At 44.4% G+C, this 22,271-nt stretch overlaps 1 protein-coding gene across 4 annotated transcripts; it reads left to right on the forward strand.

Annotated features, from left to right (window-relative positions):
• The first annotated feature begins 154 nt into the window (after positions 1 to 154).
• On the forward strand, positions 155 to 18,120 carry LYPLA1 (lysophospholipase 1). 4 transcript variants are annotated; one of them, XM_025265409.2, is made up of 10 exons: positions 208 to 341; positions 1,036 to 1,143; positions 1,336 to 1,367; positions 6,734 to 6,799; positions 8,320 to 8,367; positions 10,090 to 10,160; positions 11,131 to 11,204; positions 13,117 to 13,218; positions 14,322 to 14,498; positions 16,363 to 18,120. In XM_025265409.2, exons 5-10 carry the CDS (start codon positions 8,327 to 8,329, stop codon positions 16,414 to 16,416), a joined length of 519 nt encoding a protein of 172 aa, XP_025121194.1. In that variant the 5' UTR covers positions 208 to 341; positions 1,036 to 1,143; positions 1,336 to 1,367; positions 6,734 to 6,799; positions 8,320 to 8,326; the 3' UTR covers positions 16,417 to 18,120. The 4 variants fall into 4 exon arrangements, with proteins under 4 accessions (XP_025121193.1, XP_025121192.1, XP_025121194.1 ...); XM_025265407.2 differs by lacking the exon at positions 1,036 to 1,143 and having other exon boundaries at positions 158 to 341; XM_025265408.2 differs by lacking the exons at positions 1,036 to 1,143; positions 13,117 to 13,218 and having other exon boundaries at positions 155 to 341.
• The last annotated feature ends 4,151 nt before the right edge of the window (positions 18,121 to 22,271 follow it).

Here is a 22,271-nt window from a genome sequence, read left to right on the forward strand (position 1 = left end):
CCAGCCCTCCGCCCGCATGGAGCATGCGCGGCCCGCACGCGGAGGTCAGCTCAGGCAGCCCTCGGCCGCAGCCAACCGGGCGCCACTCGGCGGAACATTGTGACGCGCGGGCAGCGGCGCGAAGGGCGGCAGGGACGCGCGGGGCCGGGGGGCGCGCACGCGCCAGAGCGCGCGCCCGTGGGCGGGCCCGACTCGCCGCTCGCACGCCCTTGGGCCCGGCCGGGCGCCCGCTCCGCCTTCCGCTTCCGACGCGCGGCCGCTGGAGCCGGTGTATGTGCGGCAATAACATGTCGGCTCCGCTGCCCGCCATCGTGCCTGCCGCCCGGAAGGCCACCGCCGCGGTGAGTGCGGGCTCGGGCGCGCGCCGGGGCGCCCGCGGGCCGGGGGGAGGGGGCGGGACGCCGGGCCGGTGGGTCGGGTGCGGTCGGGCGGGGGTGATAGGCGCCGCCTGGCCCGGCTGTGTGCGGAGGGCGCGGGGTCACGGCGAGCGGGAGGCTGTTTTCCTACCCTCGAGCTCCCATCCCCATCCTGAGCCCCCGGCCCCGTGTACCCATTCTGAGCTCCTAGCCCAGATCCCTGTGTCCCCATCCTGAGCCCGTGCCCCGATCCCCTTGTCCCCAATCCTGAGTCCCTAGTCCCGATCCACTTGTCCCCATCCTGAACCTCCAGCCAGAACCCCCATCCCATCCTGAGCTCCCCGCCCACGTCCAGAGTCCCCTACCGCGCCCCGGCCCCGGGACCTCCCTCCCCGCCCCCTCCCCGCCCGGCACCCCACTCCTAGGCCCCCATGTGAGCCGACGGCGCCCCAGCCCCAGGCAGCTCTGGAGCAGGTTTCTGCCTGTCTGTGGATGGGAAAGGCCTTAGCCCCCAGAAACAGGACTTTATTTTCGCACCTCACACCCCTCATCTCAGAGTTTGAAGGTTTAGTGTCGTTTCCGATCAGGGGTGCCACTCCTTAGGAAACTTGTGCGTGAGGATCTCAGACTTTTACCCCGCGAAGCTCCTTTTTTGTGATGGAAAAATTCTACCGTGTAGGTGAGACTCTCACGGTCTGACCTGAAAGAGACAACTGTGTTCTGTAGAATGTGATCGTTTGCCCAGAAGCATGTCTAACTGGAACCTCAAGAAGTGCTAAAACCCCACGTAAGTTATCTGAGGAGCTGCAAAGAGAGAAGTTAAGTATTTTTGCCGCTTCAGCGAGGTCTGTGGAGATAATTAACTTGCTGAAGGCAGTGTTCTGTGACTCCTGGTATCCAGCTTAACCAGATCCCGGGGCTGTGACATTCTGGTGGTTTCTTGGGGGTATTAAGCAGTCATTGCTCTCTTCTCTTCTAGGTGATCTTCCTTCATGGATTGGGAGACACAGGGTAGGTACCATCCTTAGTACCCTGATGAGCGAGGTCAGGCACCCCTACACGAGCAAGAATTCACTGTTGAAGAAATCTAGGATTGTATAAAAAAGACTGCTAGTCATATTTCTTACACTTTGGTCATGAGATAGAATCCTTTCTTTTTTGATTCCCAGCCCCACCCCCTGCAGTTTCCCCCATCCTCTTAATTTGTCATGCATCAACTTGTGTTTCTGGAACATATTAAAACTGCAAACTCCTCCTTGAGTTGCCATGGGTACTGGACGCCAGAGTTGGGAGGTATGTTTGTAGAGCCTGCACTTGAGAACTTGCCGGAGGTGAAATTTCAGGGCAGCTTGAGAAGAACTGGTGCATTTTGTTTAGTGAGATACTAGCAATGTGAGTGTTCTGAATGAAATCTTAGATGTTCTGTTCAAAAATCAGTTGAAGGGCAGAGGATGCAGTTTAAAGATTTGTTCGGAGGCTTATCAGACACATGGCTTTAGCCCTATGGTTTATCTGTCACTCAGCTTTTCTCTGTATTGAGAGCTTTTTGGGGCGGAAGCCGGGGAGCTATGCCAGATCTTAGTTGCGGCAACCTGGGATCTTTATTGCAGTGTGCAAAATCTTCCTTGCTGCATGAGGATCTAATTCCCTGAACAGGGCTCAAACCCAGGCCCCCTGCATTAAGAGCTCAAAGTCAACCCCTGGACCACCAGAGAAGTCCTGAGGGGTTTTTAAAATTTAAATCCATGATTATCTGTTTGAAATGTCAGTCAAATTGTTGTTATAAAATTGTTAAAAAATTACAGAATTGGAGGGAAAGTGAAACAAATAAATTTTGATAAAGGAGCCAAGACACTATTGAGTCTTTACAAGGAGGCACTGGGCTAGAATTAGATTAAGTCTTAAATCCTTTTAGGCCTCCCAAGTGGAGGTCCATGCCTTACATGGAGTTATGTATGGGAAGGGTTATAGGACTTTATGGTCAACACGTAGTTCTATGAAAAAGAAAGACTTGTTTTCCTATTTATTTATCCATCTATCTGTCTAATCCAGAGGTTTTTAGAGAAGCCCTGTTTTATTACCTGACAGAGAGCATCTTGGTCCCCTGCAACTTTCCCAATAAAGAGCTTTGAGGCCTGAAGAATCAGGGCAAGAGAAAAAAGCTTCATTTGGAGGAAGGTTCTGTGTGGACCCCAGTGTAGCCAGATACTTTAGACAGAAGTTATGAGTGAGATGGTGACGAAAATGACCACCGTGAGATTATAAAGGCTGAGAGCAGCTGTGACATCTTGACTAAGAGTGAAGTTTATATAAAAAATTAGAGTTCTGAAGGACAAAAATTAGAGGTCTCAGTTCTGACAGTGCTTGGTGGGGTGGCACCAAAGAAAGCTGACATTTAACTGGTTGCATTAACACATGAGAAAATTCAGCAGCAGCCTATCTGACAAATGGTAATTCAGTGTTTAAGATAGTTTTTGGAGAACTGAGGTTCTTTTGTCAGGTTGACTTGCAGGGTGAAGAGGATTAAGCAATTCAGTTTGTTGCTATAAAAATGGGCAGCTTTCTTTTTTTTTTGGTTAAGGTTCTTTTTTGCAGGGCCAGCCAAGGTGTGCTGTCTTAACTTGGATCTAGCAGTCTATGTCCTGTAGATTCCTCATGAAAAGTGTTTGGTGGCCAAATGAGATTGGGAGACCCTGTGTAATTCCATATTTTCTCAATTCCCATATGTCATTTTCCCCACATTTTATGTTTCTGAGATTGGTATTCATCTTTTTTTTTTTTTTTTTTTTGGTATTCATCTTATATGTGTTTGTTGTGGTGGTGATTTTTTTTTTTATAAAAAGAGTTTTTTCAGTGGTGCCACTTAGATTATATCTTAGTGTCAAGGGAATATGATATGGCTTATTCTCCCTTTGAAGCTTTACTGTGTGGGCACTAGCATGTTTAAAGCTCTGAAAAGTTCTGCAAGAAACACATCTGACCACATGTTCCTCTGCGTAACCTGTATAATAAAATGTGTTAGTCCACACTATATTGCCTGAGATCAGTTTTCCTTCCAAAATAAAGATAGCTTTTGTTATGATTATGGAAGTGTTACATTTGTCTTGTAAAAAAAATTCAGATTCAAATATATTTGAGAAGAGAATGAAATCAGTTGAAATCCTACAACCCAAAAGATAAATACTTTTGAGAGTATTAAAAAAAATTTTTTTTTAATACTTTCAAAGGTATAGAAGAGTTGCAAGAATAAAGGGGCTTCCCAGGTGACTCAGTGGTAACTGAGTGACTCAGTGGTGACTCAGTCAGGAGTCAGTGATTCCTGACTCCACCTGCCAGGAGAGGAGACTGGTTCGATCCCTGGTCTGAAAGAGCCCCTGCAGGAGGAAATGGCTATCCACTCTAGTATGCTTGCTGGGATAATCCCATGGACAGAGAGGAGCCTTGTGGACTCCAGTCCATAGGGTCGCAAAGAGTTGGACATGACTGAGTGACTGAGCATATGCTAGAGTAAAACAGATTCCTCGATTCCTTCTACTCAGATTCACTGAGCTCTAACTAACATGTTACTGTGTTTGCCTAAACTTGGAAAAGTTGCCAGTACCATGATTCTTTACTTCCCAACTTTAGCACTTACCTCCTAAGCACGAGCAGAGTCTCCTGTATAACCACAGAACAGTATCTGATTCAGGAAGTTTAGCACTTCTTTAATGTTCTTATCCGTCTACCCTGTTACCTAACAGACCTTGGCAGCTGCCCCAGTAATGTCCTTTGTAGTAATCCTCTCCGCTTGCCCTTCAGTCCCTGCCGCGCTGCCCTGAGCAGCTGCAGTGCTCGAGTCTCTTTTAATCTGGGACAGTCCCTCTGCTCCTCTCTGGTGTTCTGGATGTTTACCTTTCTGCACGGATGGGACTGGTCCCCTGTTTAGGTTTGTGTGGCACTTCCTCACATGGCAGTTCAGCCCCGTTCATTACCTCACACTGGGAGCCAGATGGGGTCCTCTGTCCCGTTACTGATGCCGCCCTGGGCCACTTGGTGAAGGTGGTCTCTTCCTTTGGGGCTTCGCCGCCTTGTTTTCCCTGTGTGGTAAGCGCAAGTCGTGGGGAGGTGCTTTTAGATGATGCAAATCGTACAGCGGACTTTGACCCAGGGCTTTTTCCACGGGTGATTCTCACTGGAGGCAGGTGTTACTGTGACGTGGTTCTCTAACTGCCACTCCCCTTGCGTTTTTGGCTTGACCCTCCTCACTTCTGTCATGTGGACTCATAGAATCACTTAACAGGTTACGTTCCATTCATTGTCTTAGTGTAAAATTTTAGCTGCTTCTATTAAAATAACTTCAAATTTACATGAAAGTTACAGAAGTAGTATCCAGAGGTCCTTTTGCCCTTCACTCAGATTGCCCAGTTGTTAACATTTCTCATACATTCAAGAATAAAGTTGCAGGCTTGTTGCCTCGTTACTCCACAGAGCTGCAGTGTGTTTTGCAAGCAGAAGGCACGGCCGTGTGACCACAGCATACCCATCGGTCAGGCTGTTGATGTTGACCTGAGGCTCCCGTCAAACCCACCATCCACAGTCACATCCCCCTGCTCTGACCAGCAGTGTCCTTTGTGGGTCCAGATCACAAGTGAGCTGGTCAGGTTGAACTGTCAAATCTCCTGAGGCTCCTTCAGTCTGGATCGGTCCATCTTCTTAGCTTTGGTGACCTGGACCCTTCTCCCTGACAAACCAGTTCCTAGGTGGGCTGGCCCTCAGTCTGGTTTATGTGACTTCTCACTGGGTTGATTTTTGTGCCTCTGATGATGATTTTATGTTTCACTACCTGGTTAAGATAGTGCCTACCAAGTGTCTCCAGAATAAATTAGTAAGTATGCTGCTGCTAAGTCGCTTCAGTCGTGTCCGACTCTGTGCGACCCCATAGACGGCAGCCCACCAGGCTCCCCTGTCCCTGGGATTCTCCAGGCAAGAACACTGGAGTGGGTTGCCATTTCCTTCTCCAATGCATGAAAGTGAAAAGTGAAAGGGAAGTTGCTCAGTCGTGTCCGACACTCAGCGACCCCATGGACTGCAGCCTTCCAGGCTCCTCCGTCCATGGGATTTTCCAGGCAAGAGTACTAGAGTGGGGTGCCATTGCCTTCTCCATTAGTAAGTATAATTGCACTTAAAAAGTATTTGGTGGGTAGATGCTATGATTTCATAAAAATGTCCATTTTTCACCTCTGGATTTAGCATCCATTAATGATTGCTGTCTGCATCTGTTATTGTGATGGTTGCCAAATAGTGATCTTCTAAAACATTCCTTCATTCTGTGTGTATTCACTGACAGTCTACAGTATTGGTTTCAGCCCTCTCTGTGTTTGCCTTTTCAGTGAGGTTTCTGTGTCCTTAACACTTTTGGGGAAGGTGGATTAAAATAGAGAAGTAGTTAACAGAAAAGCAGTTAACATTTATTTCAAAACCATTTTATCCAGAAAAGGCTTAAGTTACTTTTATTTTACCCTTTAGTAGAGGTAATGGGGCTTCCCTGGTGGCTCAGTGGTAAAGAATCTGCCTGCAATGCAGGAGCCACAGGAGATGTGGGTTCGATCCCTGGGTCGGGAAGATCCCCTGGAGGAGGGCAACCCACTCCAGTATTCTTGCCTGAAGAATCCCATGGACAGAGGAGCCTGGCAGGCCACAGTCCATAGGGTCACAAAGAGCTGGACACAACCTAAGCACCTGAGCACACAGAGGTAACATGTAGAAAGTACCAGGTGTAATGTCAAGTGTAAGTAAGTAGGGAGCTGTGTGTTTGTAGTGTGATCCCACTCTTCTTAAATCTGTGTTTACCTCTCCAGTGATAGCATGCAGAACTTGGAAAAAATATGTAAAAAGATTAACTTTATTTCTGGCTGGAAGGATTTTGATGACATTTATATTTTTCTAGTTTTTCTCTTACTCCATTTTGAACATATGTCCACATTTGCACAAAGAGTGAATGTTAGAGTTATTTTATTTTTGATTGGTGTAGTAGCAAAAGAGAGATAGCAGATAGTTGCTTTACCCCTCTGAGGTTTTTTTCTTCATATAAAATGAATTATATCATCTGTCTTGGGTATTTTGTTAGGCATATGGTTGGGAGATTATAGAGCTTAAAAAAATGCACTTTGTAGATTTGAAGGCCCAGTGAAGTATATGAAAGAGAAAACACTGTTCTTTAGGAACCATTAGAGAGTTTCTCACGGTAAAGCTGAAATCACACGCTTTGGGTTATTTCTAGGTTGGCAATGATTTTTTAAGGGGTTAAAATTTATCTTTACAAATGTAAGTAACTATTTATTCTGTTACTAACTAACGGGACTGTAAAACAGTATCTAATGGCGTTACTTCTCCACCAGGCATGGATGGGCAGAAGCCTTTGCCGGGATCAGAAGCGCTCACATCAAATACATCTGCCCGCATGCGTAAGTGTTTCCAGTTTTCAGGCTTGCGATTTGGAGTCCAGAGAAGAAGCATCATGATAGCTTTGCTTTTCCAGAAATGCATTTGTGTATGTTCAGCTTCAAACTAAAGATTAGTAAGTTCTTTAAAACATAAATGTGACCTGGTTACCTTGAATTTTTCTTTCTTTTTTTTTTTTAATTGCGAAATTTAAAATAATGCTACTTTGGAGATCGATTGAACTCACAGCAGCCAGAAAAATTCCTGTAGATACACAGATACCTGTTAAGCTCTGAGGATATCCATGAGCTGTCTCTGAAGGGGATTTACCTGTCAGGTTTGTGACTACCTTGAAAACCCTTTCAAATTCCATCAATTAGAAACAGTATGATGCAGCACAAAGAGAACACATACTTTGGAGTCTGTTAGATTTGGCTTTGAATCCTGAAAATATTTGTAGGTGTCCAAAAGATACTAGTAAGTTTTGAGCAAATTCAGAAAGTCCCTGAGATGAGCAGGTCTTAGGTCAGAGGGTGCTGAGGAGTGGTAGCTGTGGAGAAGCCGGTGGGATGAGACGAGTGCTGACGGGTCAGTAGTTCAGCCTCGGAAGTGGTCATAGCAGCAGAGTCGATAAATACGAAAGAGGAAGAGTATCTGAGACTAGGTAAGAAAAGGTTCCCTCCTCTTCTTATCCTGTACCAAAGGCTTCATCTTCTTCATCTTAACTGTTGTCAGCGACAGCCACATACTGTGGCCAGGGTTGCTGTGTGCTTCTTAATGACTCAGGCCAGAGACAGAATTCTTGATGCAGTTGGAATTCCTGCTCTATTGTTATTGGCCCCCAGACTGAATTTGGTGTAAACCTATCTTTGAACCTAGGGAAGCAAGTTTATGTCCTCAAGGAAATTTCGCTAAGATTTTGTGACATCTAAGGTGGACTTGTTTCTCAAGTAAGGAGGATGGTGGTGAGATGCAGTTAGAGTGTGTCTGTTCTTCTCTTCTTTGGTACCTGGCTGCAGGTGGGTGGTCCAACATTGTCAGCACAGAACTGAGTTGGGTATAATGGATACTCAGGCAAAGCTTGTGTTTCCCTTATTTATTTAGAGGTCTTGTAAGCAGGTAAGAACTAGAAAATCAGCACACATGTCATTGAGCCTACGGGAATCGACATCACCTTTTCTGTGCAGTAAGTTGCTTGCATCCCTTGCCCCCTGCTTAGCCAGTCTCAGACATTTCCAGCCATGTTGGCCACTGTTTTCTTTCTCACGTCTGGTCTGAAAGTATCGAGTAAAGGTGTTGATAAAGAAAGATATTTTTTTTGCCAACTTTAGTCCATCCCAGTGGCCGCTTTTGTCTCAAGAACCATTTGGAGAGTGTGGAGCACAGAGTTGTACAGGTGTGCGTGCAGCTAAGCAGATCATCTGTTTAAAATTGCACACTGGATGTTGTGTGAGCCTCGAGTAATTATCTGCAACAGATGGTGTTGACTAGGTTCTGTGCTTTGGTGTATTATTCTTGTTTTTCTTTTTTCTTCCCCATGTAGGCCGGTTATGCCTGTAACATTAAATATGAACATGGCCATGCCATCATGGTAAGTAAGACTTCACTAATTTACTAACAACTTTTTACTTAGGGGGGTTTTTTTGTAAGTTTTTCTTTTTTTTGTTTTTGTTTTAATCAAAATTGCTTTTGCATACATCAATTTTTAATGAACTGTCTTTAAGTTGCAAAGTTCTAAAGTGAAATGGTTCTCATGGCTTAGGTTCAGGGGTAAACTGAAGGAGCTGCGACAGCAGGTAGAGAAAGAGGAGTGAGTGGGTGGGTAGAAATGCTGCAGAGTGTCCCTCACCACTTGACACGCCTCTGCTGACTGCTGTGACCAGATGGGGCGTCCACCTCCCGCCTCGGCTTGGCAGGCTGGCGGGTGTGTGGGGAGACCACTTCCTGATGAGCCCTCTGGGGGTCTACAGGGTGCCAGGCGTTCCCCGTGTGCTTCACAGTCGCTCCTTTGTTCTCTGAGCCGCGTCCAGGCCAGCGTTCCTCCTGCTGCTCTGAGAGCCCTGCCCTCAGGTCTGCTCAGAAATGACGACTCCAACCCCTGGGTCCTGCCGACATCTTACCTTTCCAGTGACTTGGGGATCCGATGTCCGTGGCCCATTCACAGCCTTGAATGTCTGTTGCTTCCAGGACTCTTCTCTTCCCGCTGACCTTTTCCTCTCTCAGCCTCAGGCACCCACATCTCCCCTGGGCTCTGCCACCTGGAGCTGCCCCATCTCTGAAGGCACTTAGCTCAGACCTAACCAGCAGGCATACTTGTTCCTGCTTGTTTGCTCCCCTGTCTCCACACTCCTGTCAGGACATCTTGGGGTCTCCAGTGTGTTGCCACCTTATCCTCTGCTTGTCCCCACCCCTTCTAACCCACCTGAATGTTCATCTGTGTCTATGGGAGATTCCTTGGTGACTCTCACAGGTTCCTGCCCACGGTGGCCTCTAATTCTTCTCTGTTCCTTCTCTGACAGAATCCCTGTCTGACACCAAGACTTCCACCTCACATAGCTCCTGACCGTAGTCTGAACACGTAGCGGACAGCGGGGCAGACCCAGATTCAGGGTCAAGTGGTGACAGGCTCTGCAGACTGTGGTGGAGGCAGCCCGAGGGCCTTGTGCAGCAGGCGCAGGCCTTGCGTGTGAGGTGCCGCGCTGGTGCAGGGATCTCCAGCCAGTAGACTTAGGATGACTAGGAGTGAAGTGAAGAGATGGCATCTATTCAGGTGTCTCAAGGGCTGAAGATTCCTCCCCAGGTGTCAGGTTAGACTAGGTCATTCTGCAGGTGTTTCTAACTCTAAATTATGTGACAGTGACTTTCTAATAGCATCTGCGTCTACTTAGCGCAAAAGGAACTCACAGGATATCATATTCAGACATTTAAGTTGACTGTTTGGCCTGCAGAGACAGTTGTTGTTATTTAGTCATTAAGTTGTATCTGACTCTTTGCAACTCCATGGACTGTAGCCCACCAGGGTCTCCTGTCCTTGGAATTCTCCAGGCAAGAATGCTGGAGTGGGGTACCATGCCCTTCTTCAGGGGATCTTCTCGATCCAGGGATCAAACCCACGACTCCTGTGTCTCCTGCATTGGCAAGTGGATTCCTTACCATCTGAACTATCTGGAAGTCCAGAAACAGTTTAGTTTGAATTTAATGTTCTAGAGAATATTTCTGGTTAGCCTTTTTTCTCTGAAGTTACCATCTTCTTATCAAAGGTAGATATTCTTAGAATCAAACAATTCTTTTAGGACTTTGCTTTGTTTTCCAGGTTTGACATTATTGGGCTTTCGCCAGATTCACTGGAGGATGAAACTGGAATTAAACAGGCAGCAGAAAATGGTAAGTAAGGAAAGTTTTATAGTAGATTCGGTTGTTGTATTGCTGTTGATGAAAACGATGCAGCTGTCTAAACTCAGGTGGTGGCACTATGCCACCCTTTTCTGATCACTCTTACCTTGTTGGACTGTTAATTATGGTCCATGAAGATGAGGTGGATGGGGAGGAATGGCATTTTATAAAGCTTGAGTGCTGTCAGATGCATCATTTTGCTTTCATTGATGTAGGCAAACAGAGAAAGTCACAGAATATCTCATACTTGTGGCCAGTTAAATTTGGAAATTTTCATCTTAAAAAGGTGAAACTCTTACGTACATATATCAAAAGTGAAAGGAGATAAATTTGTAAAAAGGGGCAGTTATTCTCATAGTATTATAAAGAAAAATGGAATTATAGGGAGTTACCGAGTAATATAGTTAGTGATATGTGTTGAAATATTTTGCGGAAACAAAAGAATTCATCTGTTTCCCCCGCCACCACCACATTATTTACTGGCTATAGGGAAAATTAATACTGTGTTTGGGGTTTTTAAATAATAAGGTAAATTATTCAAGCACTGTAAATCACAACCCACGTAAAGTACTTAACTATCTACGATTTTAAAGTAACAGCTTTTAGGTACAAATGCCTGAGGTTCATTGGAGAGAAAGAACTATAAAATGTATATGAGCAGAATGGACCGTGGATAAAGGAATATTCATATCCCTCCACACTGATGAGAGAAAAAACTGCTTTACAGATCACGTGACAAATAATTGAACAGTTTAAGCAGTGCCTACAAAATTGAGTTCTTGAAAATATATCCTAATTTTGTATTTTAAAAGAGTGCTTCAAGTTTTTCACTTGTTTTGACCTTTAATACACTGATACAATTTAAATAGGAAAAAATTAATAATGGAAAAGCACATCAGTGGACTTTGAAAGTATTGGTGATTTAATTTTTGGTGATTTTATTTTTTTATGTTATTTTTAGTAAAAGCTTTGATAGATCAAGAGGTGAAGAATGGCATTCCTTCTAACAGAATTATTTTGGGAGGATTTTCTCAGGTAAGATAAAAGTTTGGGTGGCGTGTCATCGGTCTATTTGTCTAGAAGTCCTGATCCTTTTTTTATGGGAGTCCTGTTTTTAGAAGATGTTACAGAATATGATGTACTCCTTACCTTTAATGCTGAATTAAGTTTGATTGGACTGGGAAGTTCTTCTTTTCTAGTTTTCTCTCTCAGTGATAGGCTTCACTCCATAGATTACGACTTGAAAGTCAGTTTATTTAAGGAAATCAATTGGAGCCTGGAATGTGTTTTTCTTGAGTAACCACAGCGCACACATAGCTGTATCTGTTAATAGTGTGTGCCCCTCTAGATAAAACTGCTGAAACACGGGTATGAGGCCCTGTCCCAGGAGGAGATGACTGATGGGAAATAAGGTCAAAGAGAAAAATCCCTTCCTTCTTTTTCTCACAAATTCCCAGCGGTCGAGCCCCACGAACCCCCTGGAATCCCAGTTGGGTGGGATCAGAGTAGGGGCCCGGACAAAGGGGACCCCAGTTGGGGGGCTGCGCCAACCACTTGCTGACCACCCCTGCATCTGTGCTGGTCCCAAGGTTGGGGGTGCTTCAGCCGCACCCTGTTTGAGGATCCCTCTGTGGTTCCCATTCTGGAGTAGATGGTTCTGGTGAGGGGAGCCAAGTCAGTCTTGGTGATGTCATTCTGTCCTCTTTTTTCTTGTCATGCAGAACAGATTTTAGATAAAAGTGTATGGTGTTTACTTTTGGCATCTTTCTTCTCTTCCTGTACTTTTTCTCCCACCTGCGGTACTTTTTCTACAGTTACGACGTACTGGCATTTACATCTTAATTTCAGCTCATCACCTGTTTGCCATGTCACCTCCCACCCCCCAAACTGCCCTCACTGCCAATCTGTAAATTCTCCAAGGCAACAGTTTAGCATCCAGATGACCTGAATTAGGGCAGTATCAGAATTAAGGAATCATTTAGAAGTTAGAATTCGATGGAAACATAGGTTGTTGATATGATACAGTAAAAAGACGCACTGTTGATGCGGTATTTATTGGAAGTCACGGGTAATGTACATTGTAGTGCACACACTGTGACATACATGTGGTTATAGGAATGAGCACTTGGTTCAGACAGGAGTCTGTCAATGAGATTCGTTGATTAGAGCAGGCAGAAACTAAATCCTAACACCTTAGGCAAGAAAGAGTAAGTTACGAGTCTGGGGTCACATCCCAGAAGCCAGCGATGAGAATGAAGCCAGGATCCCGGAGGCAGCTGGGACTCAGGTGTTCTCCCCCTGCATCTGCCCATCAGCCTCACTTGCCTCGCCATCTGTGGTTGGCCTCTGCTTCCTCTCGCTTTTCCCATTCTTGAGCTTACATGTTACAGTTCCAGCCACACAGAGTGTGACAGTCACTGAATTTCTCAGATGAGAAAGGCTCCCACATCCTTGTGTGGCCCTGGAAGCAGTGGGCCAGAGTGAATGCAGGCTCCAGGCCTGGGCGGGGGGGTTGTGAGCTGCCGGACAGTGCTCCCGAGGTATCCCCCCAGACAGTCCTTATCATCCTGAATTCTTCTTTTGGAAAGTAACACCAGTTTAAGACCAGATTTGATTTTCTACCCAAGACTTTGCAGAGAGGATAGTGACTATAAATTTGGACTACCCCTCAAGCATTGTCAGGGCAGCCATGAACTCTGCTGTTCAAACTGCATCTTGGCTGGTTGGGGCATCACTGGGGTCTCATGACTGCCTTCAAGGTGGAGAGTCAAGTCCTGGAGGACGTGCTGCTGGGGGGTGTGTGTGTTTCTACCAGTTTGCCTAATTTCATTAGATGTCAGCCATCCAGTGTGACTTTTTTTCTAACAGATGGTATTGATAACAAGAATCACCCCCACTGCTCTTGGCAGCAGATCTGCCCCACTGACTCTGCCTGTTATCTCTCCAGGGAGGAGCTTTATCTCTGTACACGGCTCTGACCACACAGCAGAAGCTGGCCGGGGTCACCGCTCTCAGCTGCTGGCTGCCACTGCGGGCTTCGTTTCCACAGGTGCCTGACGCATGCGTGCAGCGGGGCATCGCTGAGCTCTGAGGTGGCCGATATTGTTGAGAACAGCCCCATATTAGCTTATTAGGACTTCCCTGGTGGCTCAGACGGTAAAGCGTCTGTCTACAATGCGGGAGACCTGGGTTCGATCCCTGGGTTGGGAAGATCCCCTGGAGAAGGAAATGGCAATCCATTCCAGTACTATTGCCTGGAAAATCCCATGGACAGAGGAGCCTGGTAGGCTACAGTCCACGGGGTCGCAAAGAGTCGGACACGACTGAGCGACAGGGCTATAGTAGTAATTAACTTAAATTTTTAGGGCGGTTTTAGGTTCACAACAAATTGAGCTGAAAGTACAGAAAGTATATGTTTACTTTGTGATGTATTTATTTAGACTTTATCTGCACACTACAATGCCTTTACTGTGGATTGCAGAAAATGGAAGAAATGAGTGAGTCCTTAAAACAAGAAAGAAAGAAGTCCTTGCTGTCATGAATTCTATATTTGATGTCTTTGGTACACTGTAAGATTTATATCAAAAATTAGGGCTATTTTTAATACATAGAAATAATGTTTTTGGAATGCTCAGTATGCTCACTGCTTAATAGCAGAATTTTGCCAGAGAATGTAGTTTTTAAATACTCAACATGTAAAGCAGTACATAGTACACACGAAGGATAAGGACATTTTCAAATTCATCTTTAAATCTAGTGTTTTCTTTTTTCCTTGTCACTATATAGTAACTCTTTGGTGTCTCACACATAGTGTTGTTTATTAACCTTCTTATTTAAATCAAGTAAGAGCTGAGAAGAACATGATTCAGCTAAAACATACTGAGTCCAGACACTGGACATATGACTAGGATACAATGTGCTTTGAGGAACTGATTCATTAGGAGAACATTTAATACAAGCAGGGTGATCCTATGTCCTTTAAATGAAGAGGTGGGGGGCACAGGGATGGAGGGAGTTTCATTTCTGTGGCCAGACGTCACCTGTGATGTAAGAACATGCTGTATGATACGTGCCTGTTCTCTGGTTGTACGCGCCTAACACAGTGCGCCATCCCTTTGAGTGAATAACACAGTTCTGTTGTGTTGTCTACAGGGCCCTATCGGTGGTGTGAATAGAGACATTTCTATTCTTCAGTGCCATGGGGACCTGGATCCTCTAGTCCCCCTGATGTTCGGTTCTCTCACTGCTGAGAAGCTGAAGACATTGGTGAATCCAGCCAATGTGACCTTCAGAACCTACGCAGGCATGATGCACAGTTCATGTCAACAGGTAAACGACAGGAAGCAGCGATGACAGGCATACCTCTGCAACTTTTTGCATGTGATATTTTTAGGATAAATAACATTTGATGGCTTGGGGGTTTAAAAGAAGTTAATGAATGAATTCACATTGAACCATAGGTTAGTAGGACTTAGATCAAAGTTTATTTCATTTAATTCAACATTCATTCATCGACTTCCCACTTGCAAACATTGTATGTAATCAAAGGACAAAAAATATTCCTTTATTAAAATCTAAAGTGCTGCTGCTGCTGCTAAGTCGCTTCAGTCATGTCCGACTCTGTGCGACCCCATAGACGGCAGCCTACCAGGCTCCCCTGTCCCTGGGATTCTCCAGGCAAGAACACTGGAGTGGGTTGCCATTTCCTTCTCCAGTGCGTGAAAGTGAAGTCGCTCAGTCGTTTCTGACTCCTAGCGACCCCATGGACTTCAGCCCACCAGGCTCTTCCATCCATGGGATTTTCCAGGCAAGAGTACTGGAGTGGGTTGCCATTGCCTTCTCCGAAAATCTAAAGTAGATTAACTCAAATGAGAATTTTTAATAGGGGAGAAGGGTATATATCCAAGTGACTATATAGCGAGCAGACTGTGATGTATGTTACGTTACAAGTTTTTTAAAAGTTCTCTGAAAACCTGAGAAGGATGATCGCTTGTTAAGAATGAAGGACGTCAGGATAGGTTCAGAGGCTCTAAAAACTAAAAACTGACTGCTCAGCACCAAGGCAGTCCAAGTTAACATTGTTTGCACTTGTCAGCCTGGCTAAATCACGTGCTTAAAGGGCAGAGAAGGCAAGTAGTAAGATTTATCTAGAAGGATGGGGGACCTAGGTCTCTAGGTGTGACTGAGAAGGCAGTTGAACCCCTGATGACATATCAGATTTGGCAAGGCTGGCAGCCAGATCCCAGGAGGGAGGGGCTGCAGGTCCAAACCAGTGGTCCTCACAGCAGGCATCCCGTCACAGGTGCCCCAAGGTTAGCACACATACACCCGAGCCAGGACCCCAAACTCAGTACCTCTGGGTCAGCACACTGAAGACTCGGGGGTGCACCTGGGCACCAGTGTTTGTGTGGAGGGGACCTATGCACCAAATGGGAGGACAGTGGATGGACAGCTTGGGGCAGAAAGTGAGAGGTGGTGGGGCTGCAGGAGGGGGCATCGCAGGGACCTTTGGGACCACAAAGGATGTACAGTAGGCTGGAGGTGATATGAGTGAAGGGTCTCTGTGTGCTGGGGTGTGGATCTGGGAGGTCAGACACCAGGGGTAACAGCAGGGAGCCTGTTCTGGGGCAGTGGTAAGGTGGAGCCACAGGCAGGAGGCATGGAGCCATGTCCTCGGGGATGGGCTCGCTTCCACGGCTCTCCAGGCCTGTTTTGGGCACCTGCCCTCCCTCCTTCAGGTGGCTGGTTGTGTGTGATTCCTCATGAAGGCACAGCGTGTTTGGTGCTGCTGGTATAGTGTCATTGTTTTAGTGGGGGTGTGTTAGAAGCTGGGCACTGACGCTTAGTTGACAATAGTTGTGTGTGTGTACCATGTCTTCTCCAGGTGGTTATTGTCACTTCTCAACCTTCCTTCCCCCTGACCCCCAGTGGAACAAAGTGCATACAATTTTCCTGGGACTTCATACCACCAGAGCAGTCATTAAATGTATTAATACAATCATCACTATCATCGTAGGAAGTATTCCCAGATTTCTGTTGGTGCTTCATTTCTCTGTCACCACTTTTTATGTAATTGTAGTAAAACTGTGGTTTCACCTTATCTGTGCACACCATGGATTTAGTTAGCGGAATTTAGTGGGGATTTCATTTCTGATTTGTGTAACTGCTTATCAGACCTCTTTATTCCAAACAGGAAATGATGGACATCAAGCAGTTCATTGATAAGCTCCTACCTCCTGTTGACTGACGCCGCCAAGAGGCCTTGTGTAGAAGTGCACACCAGCATCGTCCAGTGGAGCACATACTTCTTCCTGTGCCCAACCTTGAAACCTCTAATGTTTGCAGTGTTAAAACGTTTTGCAAATATACACCAATGACACAGACTAAATAAATCTCCTCGTGGGAAATGTATGATCTTTGACATTTCTTTATATGTATTTGTATGATATGATCCAGGATACACTAGTATTAAAATAGATGAAGCAGCTAGCTTCTTTCTCCCAAATGTAATTCAGCAAAATCATAAAATACTGCAACCGGACTTTTTTTTACTACATCACTTGAAAATTACTAGTATGCTTAATGAAACTTTGTTCAGGTGTAAATGAGCAGTTAAGACATAAAGGGTTTATACGTGCTGTGACTTAGGACTATGGACACATCCCTAAATTACATAGTCACCATGCAGTATCCATATTTTTATATGTGTTCTTATATACTTAATGATTATAATATTAAGAATGAGGTGTTATTATATTATTCCTTATAAGAGGGATAATGCTTCTAAGTGTCCATAAAGAGTAATATTGCTCTCTAGAATTAATGGCCCTTTTATTTTGGGGACCAGGTTTTTCTTTGCTGAATATAATTTCTGTTCTATTTAATATTCTTTTCTCCTCTCTAGAAATATGTTCTTTCTTCTTGTTATCCTTCATAAAAGACCAAATATTGCCTCCTTGCCATGGACACCCACAGTCAATATATGCTGTAATTTGACATTCTGAATCACAGACGTGGTGGAGTAAAAATGTATTGATACTTATAGAAAGAAACCTGACATCCCTTCAGAGTTTGTACACTACTTCCTAAACTGGAGTTTAGTCCACATTTTGGACCTGCAGAGTTACTAGAATCTTCAGTGCAGGTAATGAAAATAATTCTGTGGTTGTATTTTCCTGTAACTAACTGAAAGAATAGTTAGTTCATATTCTAGTATGTTCTGGAATATTTAAAACGGATCTTAAAAACTGTAATCTCTAAGATGATTTGCTCTGAGGTGATTCTCCTCATAGCACAGAATTTACTTATTCTGTACATATGTTTGAAACCGACTGCTGTAGGAAATGAACAGTCCTTTCAAAAATTTTGCTCTACTCTTCTCTGCCAATAGACTCATTTAAAATTTTCACTGTAGTCAAATGATCTTTTTAAGTTAGCTTTTGTGCAAATGAAAAATAGCAATTATTTGATTTTAAATAATTAGATTTTTCAAATTATCGGTTAAAATTACTTGAAAATAAATTTATGGGTAACAAAAGTTAGTCAGAGCTCAATACATGTGGTGTAGTTACCACACAGTTTAATACATACCAAAAATGTACACTTGATATTTCTACTGGTCATTTTCTGCTGTATTCCAGCTGACTAGGACAGTGTTAGGATGGCATCTTCATAAATGGGTGCTATTTGATGATGGAAATGACTTGGTATGGACTACACAGAGCATGTGAATAATGAAGCCATATGTTTATGTCTGGATTCAGTTTTTAAACAATCATTTACTAAGTCATTTTGCTTTACCTTGAAGGATATAAACTGTTGTTTCACTGACACAAATCAGTAAGATCTAACTTATGGCAAGAAATATTCCATTGAAATGCTGTGCTGTAACGTGGGAAAATGTAAATCTTTTTCACGGTTTCTATCAATGTGAAATAAAACTGAATTCTGACTTTGCTGTGACTGGCTCTTTGGAATATCTTTGACTTTTGAATTTGCCTTGGAATGGCTGTACGGAAAAGGAGGAAGACACTGATGCAGTCACAGGAATACAGGTGGAGAGAGCAGATTGATGGTGGAGTGGAGTCAAGTGGGAGCCAGTGTTAATGAGCTAAAAAAATCTCCAGTTTGATCTTAAGGGTACCTGGCCTACTGAAGTTTTCTGTGGTGTCTCCTTCTGTCTTCTCCTTTCAAATAGTTTCACAGGATTTTAAAATTAGTGTCATAAATCAGTTATCCAAGTGGTTTTTTTCTCCTTTTATTTCACTGCTGATTTCTTTCTTTTTCCCTGTAAAGGAATCCTGTCTGCCTTTTAAACAGTCCTTTGGCTTTTGAATCAAGTGACCAGCTCACCTTTTTGTGAGGCTGGTTGTTCCATTTGAGAGTGGCCTTCCTGCTTAAGAGAGTTCTTGTCTCCAGCTTTAGCTCTTTCTTAGATTTATCCTCCACAGCAGCGGCTTAATTCATGTGATAACCTTTGATTTCACCATCCTTTTGAAACTCTTGGTTCAAAAATAGATGTGGTCCAAGCATGGTTTTAAGTCTATCTACAGATAACAGCAGTGTCCTACTAAAACTTAAGTACTTAATCCATTCCAGGCAGGCACTGTACTAGGCATTTTATATCCTTTACTCATATAGTCCTCACATCAACCTTATCTTCATTTTCCGGAAGAGGAAATATACTTGGAGAGATGAAGTGTTTGCCCATGGTCCCAGAGCTGATATATGTAGAAGCCAGGGTTCAAAATGATGTCTTTTTCTTACCCTGTAGTCCCCTGCCAGTGCCCCAGGGAGGTAATTTAAATGCTTTTAAACATTAAAAAAAAACAAACTGTTTCATATCATTCAAAACACCTAGTAATGCTGAATAGACTGGGGTAAAATTCAGCTTGCCCTAAATAAATTGCATCCTCCAATGCTCAGAAAGAACCAAAAAGGAACCTAAATCCCAAAGGCCACACCTAATTTGGGGGCTCAGAAATAACTCACTATGATGAAGCAGGCATCCTTTCAAGGGCTCCACTTTGCCACAGGGTGAACCGGAGAAAAATCTGACTCCTGGGAAGGGATAGGAGAAATCTGTCTGTCTTGGCTTGGGCTCTGACAGAAGCTCTCCTCACAGATACTTGGATTCTGAATTTGTACTATTAACATAGCCTGGGAACACGTGAGCTTCTAATGAACAAGGATTTCCCTGGAAAGGTCCATGGTGGTTCAGTGGCTAGGACTCTGTGCTTTCACTGCCAGCGGCCAGGGTTCATTCAAATCCTGGTCAGGGAACTAAGATCCCACAAGCCTCAGGGTGCAGCCAAAAAAAAATTTTCCTGGGACTGGGTCTGTCCCTCTGGTTCCTGGAAGAGGCAAACAGATTCTCCCATAGACAGTGATGTATTCTCAGCCCAAGTTGGTTAGTTAGCTCTGCCAAAAGTGAGCTCAGCACCCCTAAAGGACAAACCTGATGAGAGAACTACCTGCACAGGTGAGCACCGGTGACGCAAAAAGGCAGAGGGATCATTGGGTTCTCAGGAATGTGAAGAGACTGATGGTATGAGTTCAACCAATCAGAGCCAAGGACAGACAGGTGAAAGGACACAGGATCAGAAAATGCAAACTTGTAGAAGCACAACATAAACACTCAAGTGAGAAATCTTTATGGAGAAGGATTATTTATGATGGTATTTATGATGGGGTAAAATACTGAAACAACCCCATGTGGAATAAAAGTGGCCCAGCTAAATAAATTACTCTTCACCTGTACAATGGATTGTTACACAGCTGTTAAAAAAAACCAAAAAGAATTAATTTGGGAAAGATTCAGAATACATTACTGATGAAGAAATGTGAAACACAAAGGGGTGGAGAAAATAACACCCATATATTTCACTTGGCTAGGATTTGCATGAAAAAAAAGAAACCCATATGTGAGAAGGATGTGAAGAATCTGATAAAACAGGTTACACAGCATGACCGGGGCAGGGATGAAGCCGGTAAGGACAGGAGGGGGAGCAGGCCAGGCTTGGATATACTTTATTCTTCAGATATATTTTTTATTGTGGTTAAATATAACAAAATTTGCCATTTAAACCACTTTCAAAGTATACAGTTCAGTAGCATGTGCAACCATCACCACCGTGCAGCTCCAGAACTTTAATCAGCTTCCCAAACTGAAACCCCACACTCCTTGAGTTTGAATTGTAATATATGACCTACAAAAAATACTCAGATGAGTTAAAATGCATATTAAACACAGAAGACTTGTATGCATGAAACTGTGTATGAAAGAAACTCATTAGAAGAAATTCAAGGGACCAAAGGAAGGGTGAGAGACTGGAAAAGTAAAATGAAGAGGTCCAACCTAAAGTTTCATGGAAGTTGCAGAGCACAGAATGGCAGAGAAGCAATACTTGAAGATAAAATGACTTGACATTTTTCCAGACTTCAGGAAAGGTAAGAAATCTTAGATTCAGGAAGCAACATGAGTTACTAACAGAAGAAACAAAACTAAGGCTCTAGGGTCTTCCCCTTGTGGTCCAGTGGTTAAGAATCCGCCTTTCAATGCAGGGGATGTGGGTTCCTACCTGGGCAGGGAGCTGAGATCCCACATGACACGCGGCCTGCCTGTGTGCCACAACCAAGACCCAGTGGAGCCAAAAAAAAAAAAAAAAGAATTAAAAAAAAAACCCCAAAGTCTCTAAAGAGACATTTCATGGTGAGAAGCAAAACTGAATACCATAGAAAAAGGTTCCTTTTTTTTAGAAAAAGATCTTAACAGCAAACAGAGAGAGCCTACTTGAAGAGTCGCACATCACACTTAACAAAAACACCACCAGAGGGCAGAGGATAAAGGAATAACGTAAAAGTGGAAGAGAAAGGATAACTGATAAACTTAGAGGTGAACTCATTTTGAAGTGAGGGCAGAAGAAAACCACTTTGATATAGAAAGTTTATGAGAAAAAAGAACACTGAAAGAACCATGTTCTTTCAGAAGAAAAAAATGAATTAGAGGAAAGAAGAGATGCAAAGAATGGGCAGAGTGATAAACATCTGGGTAACGCAATAAGCAATGGCTGCATGAATGTAACTTGGGAGTTGAAACAGTTAAAAATGACCTATAAGTCAAGGAACTAGCAAGGAACATGTGAAAACCAAAATTAAAAATACAATACTATTTACCATTGCCCCAAAGAAGAAAGAATACCTAGGTGTATACCTACGTAGGAATCAATGATGAAAAGATAATTTTAAAACTAAAATGAAATAAAGAGAAAGGGGCACGGTTCAAATTACTCTTTCGCCCAAAAAACTGAGCTAGAGCAATACCTGACATCCTAGTATAGAGGAAACTTTTAGGTGGTGAGTTTTGATTAGTGGTGGTTAAATTGGGTGTGGAGTATGTCTGCAGTTAAATTGGGTGTGGGCTATGTCTGCAAACTGCACGAGATGGTAGTCCAGGGTATTAACTGCGCAAAGATCTACGGAAGGAGCCTACACTCTCCAGTATTGATTATTTCGATTTTCTACCTCGGTTTTGGGTTGTTAGTCATAACTTTTTACATTTCAACTTCCTCACTTATCTTCAGAGCAGGTGAGACGCCTTCATCAATTTCCTTGATGAGAACGTTACTGTCAACGATTATTCTACTATATTCAAGGTACAGCGTCCAACATTCTGAGTCAGGCAACAAACAAGACTGGGTCCCCGTCCTCACGGCGTTTACAAACGACTTCAAAGAGTAAACTCTTACAACGGCCACATCCTTACGATACAACGATCTATTGAGGGGGATGGAGAACCCAATTTCCAGGCAGCGGTCGACGGCGGGGAAAAAGCTGGGGTTCTCACCACGTTCCATTCTCCAAAGCCGCCGGGGCTGGGGACCCCGGGCGGGGGGGGGCGGTCTCTGCGGGCGCCACGGCTCGTGGACGGGAGACCAGCAGACCAGGGGTGCCGGGCACCAGGGGACCGCGGTGGGAGGGGATGGGGCGGGGCTGCAGGGCGCGCGCGCGAAGCTCGGCGGCGCAGCCCGCCCACTTTCACGACAGCCGGCGAAGACTTGCAGCCCGGCGGGCCTGTAGCCCAGCTGGTCTCTGTCGATTGGT

The sequence above is a fragment of the Bubalus bubalis genome, chromosome 15 (genome assembly GCF_019923935.1).
Source record: "Bubalus bubalis isolate 160015118507 breed Murrah chromosome 15, NDDB_SH_1, whole genome shotgun sequence".
Classification (NCBI taxonomy): domain Eukaryota; kingdom Metazoa; phylum Chordata; class Mammalia; order Artiodactyla; family Bovidae; genus Bubalus; species Bubalus bubalis.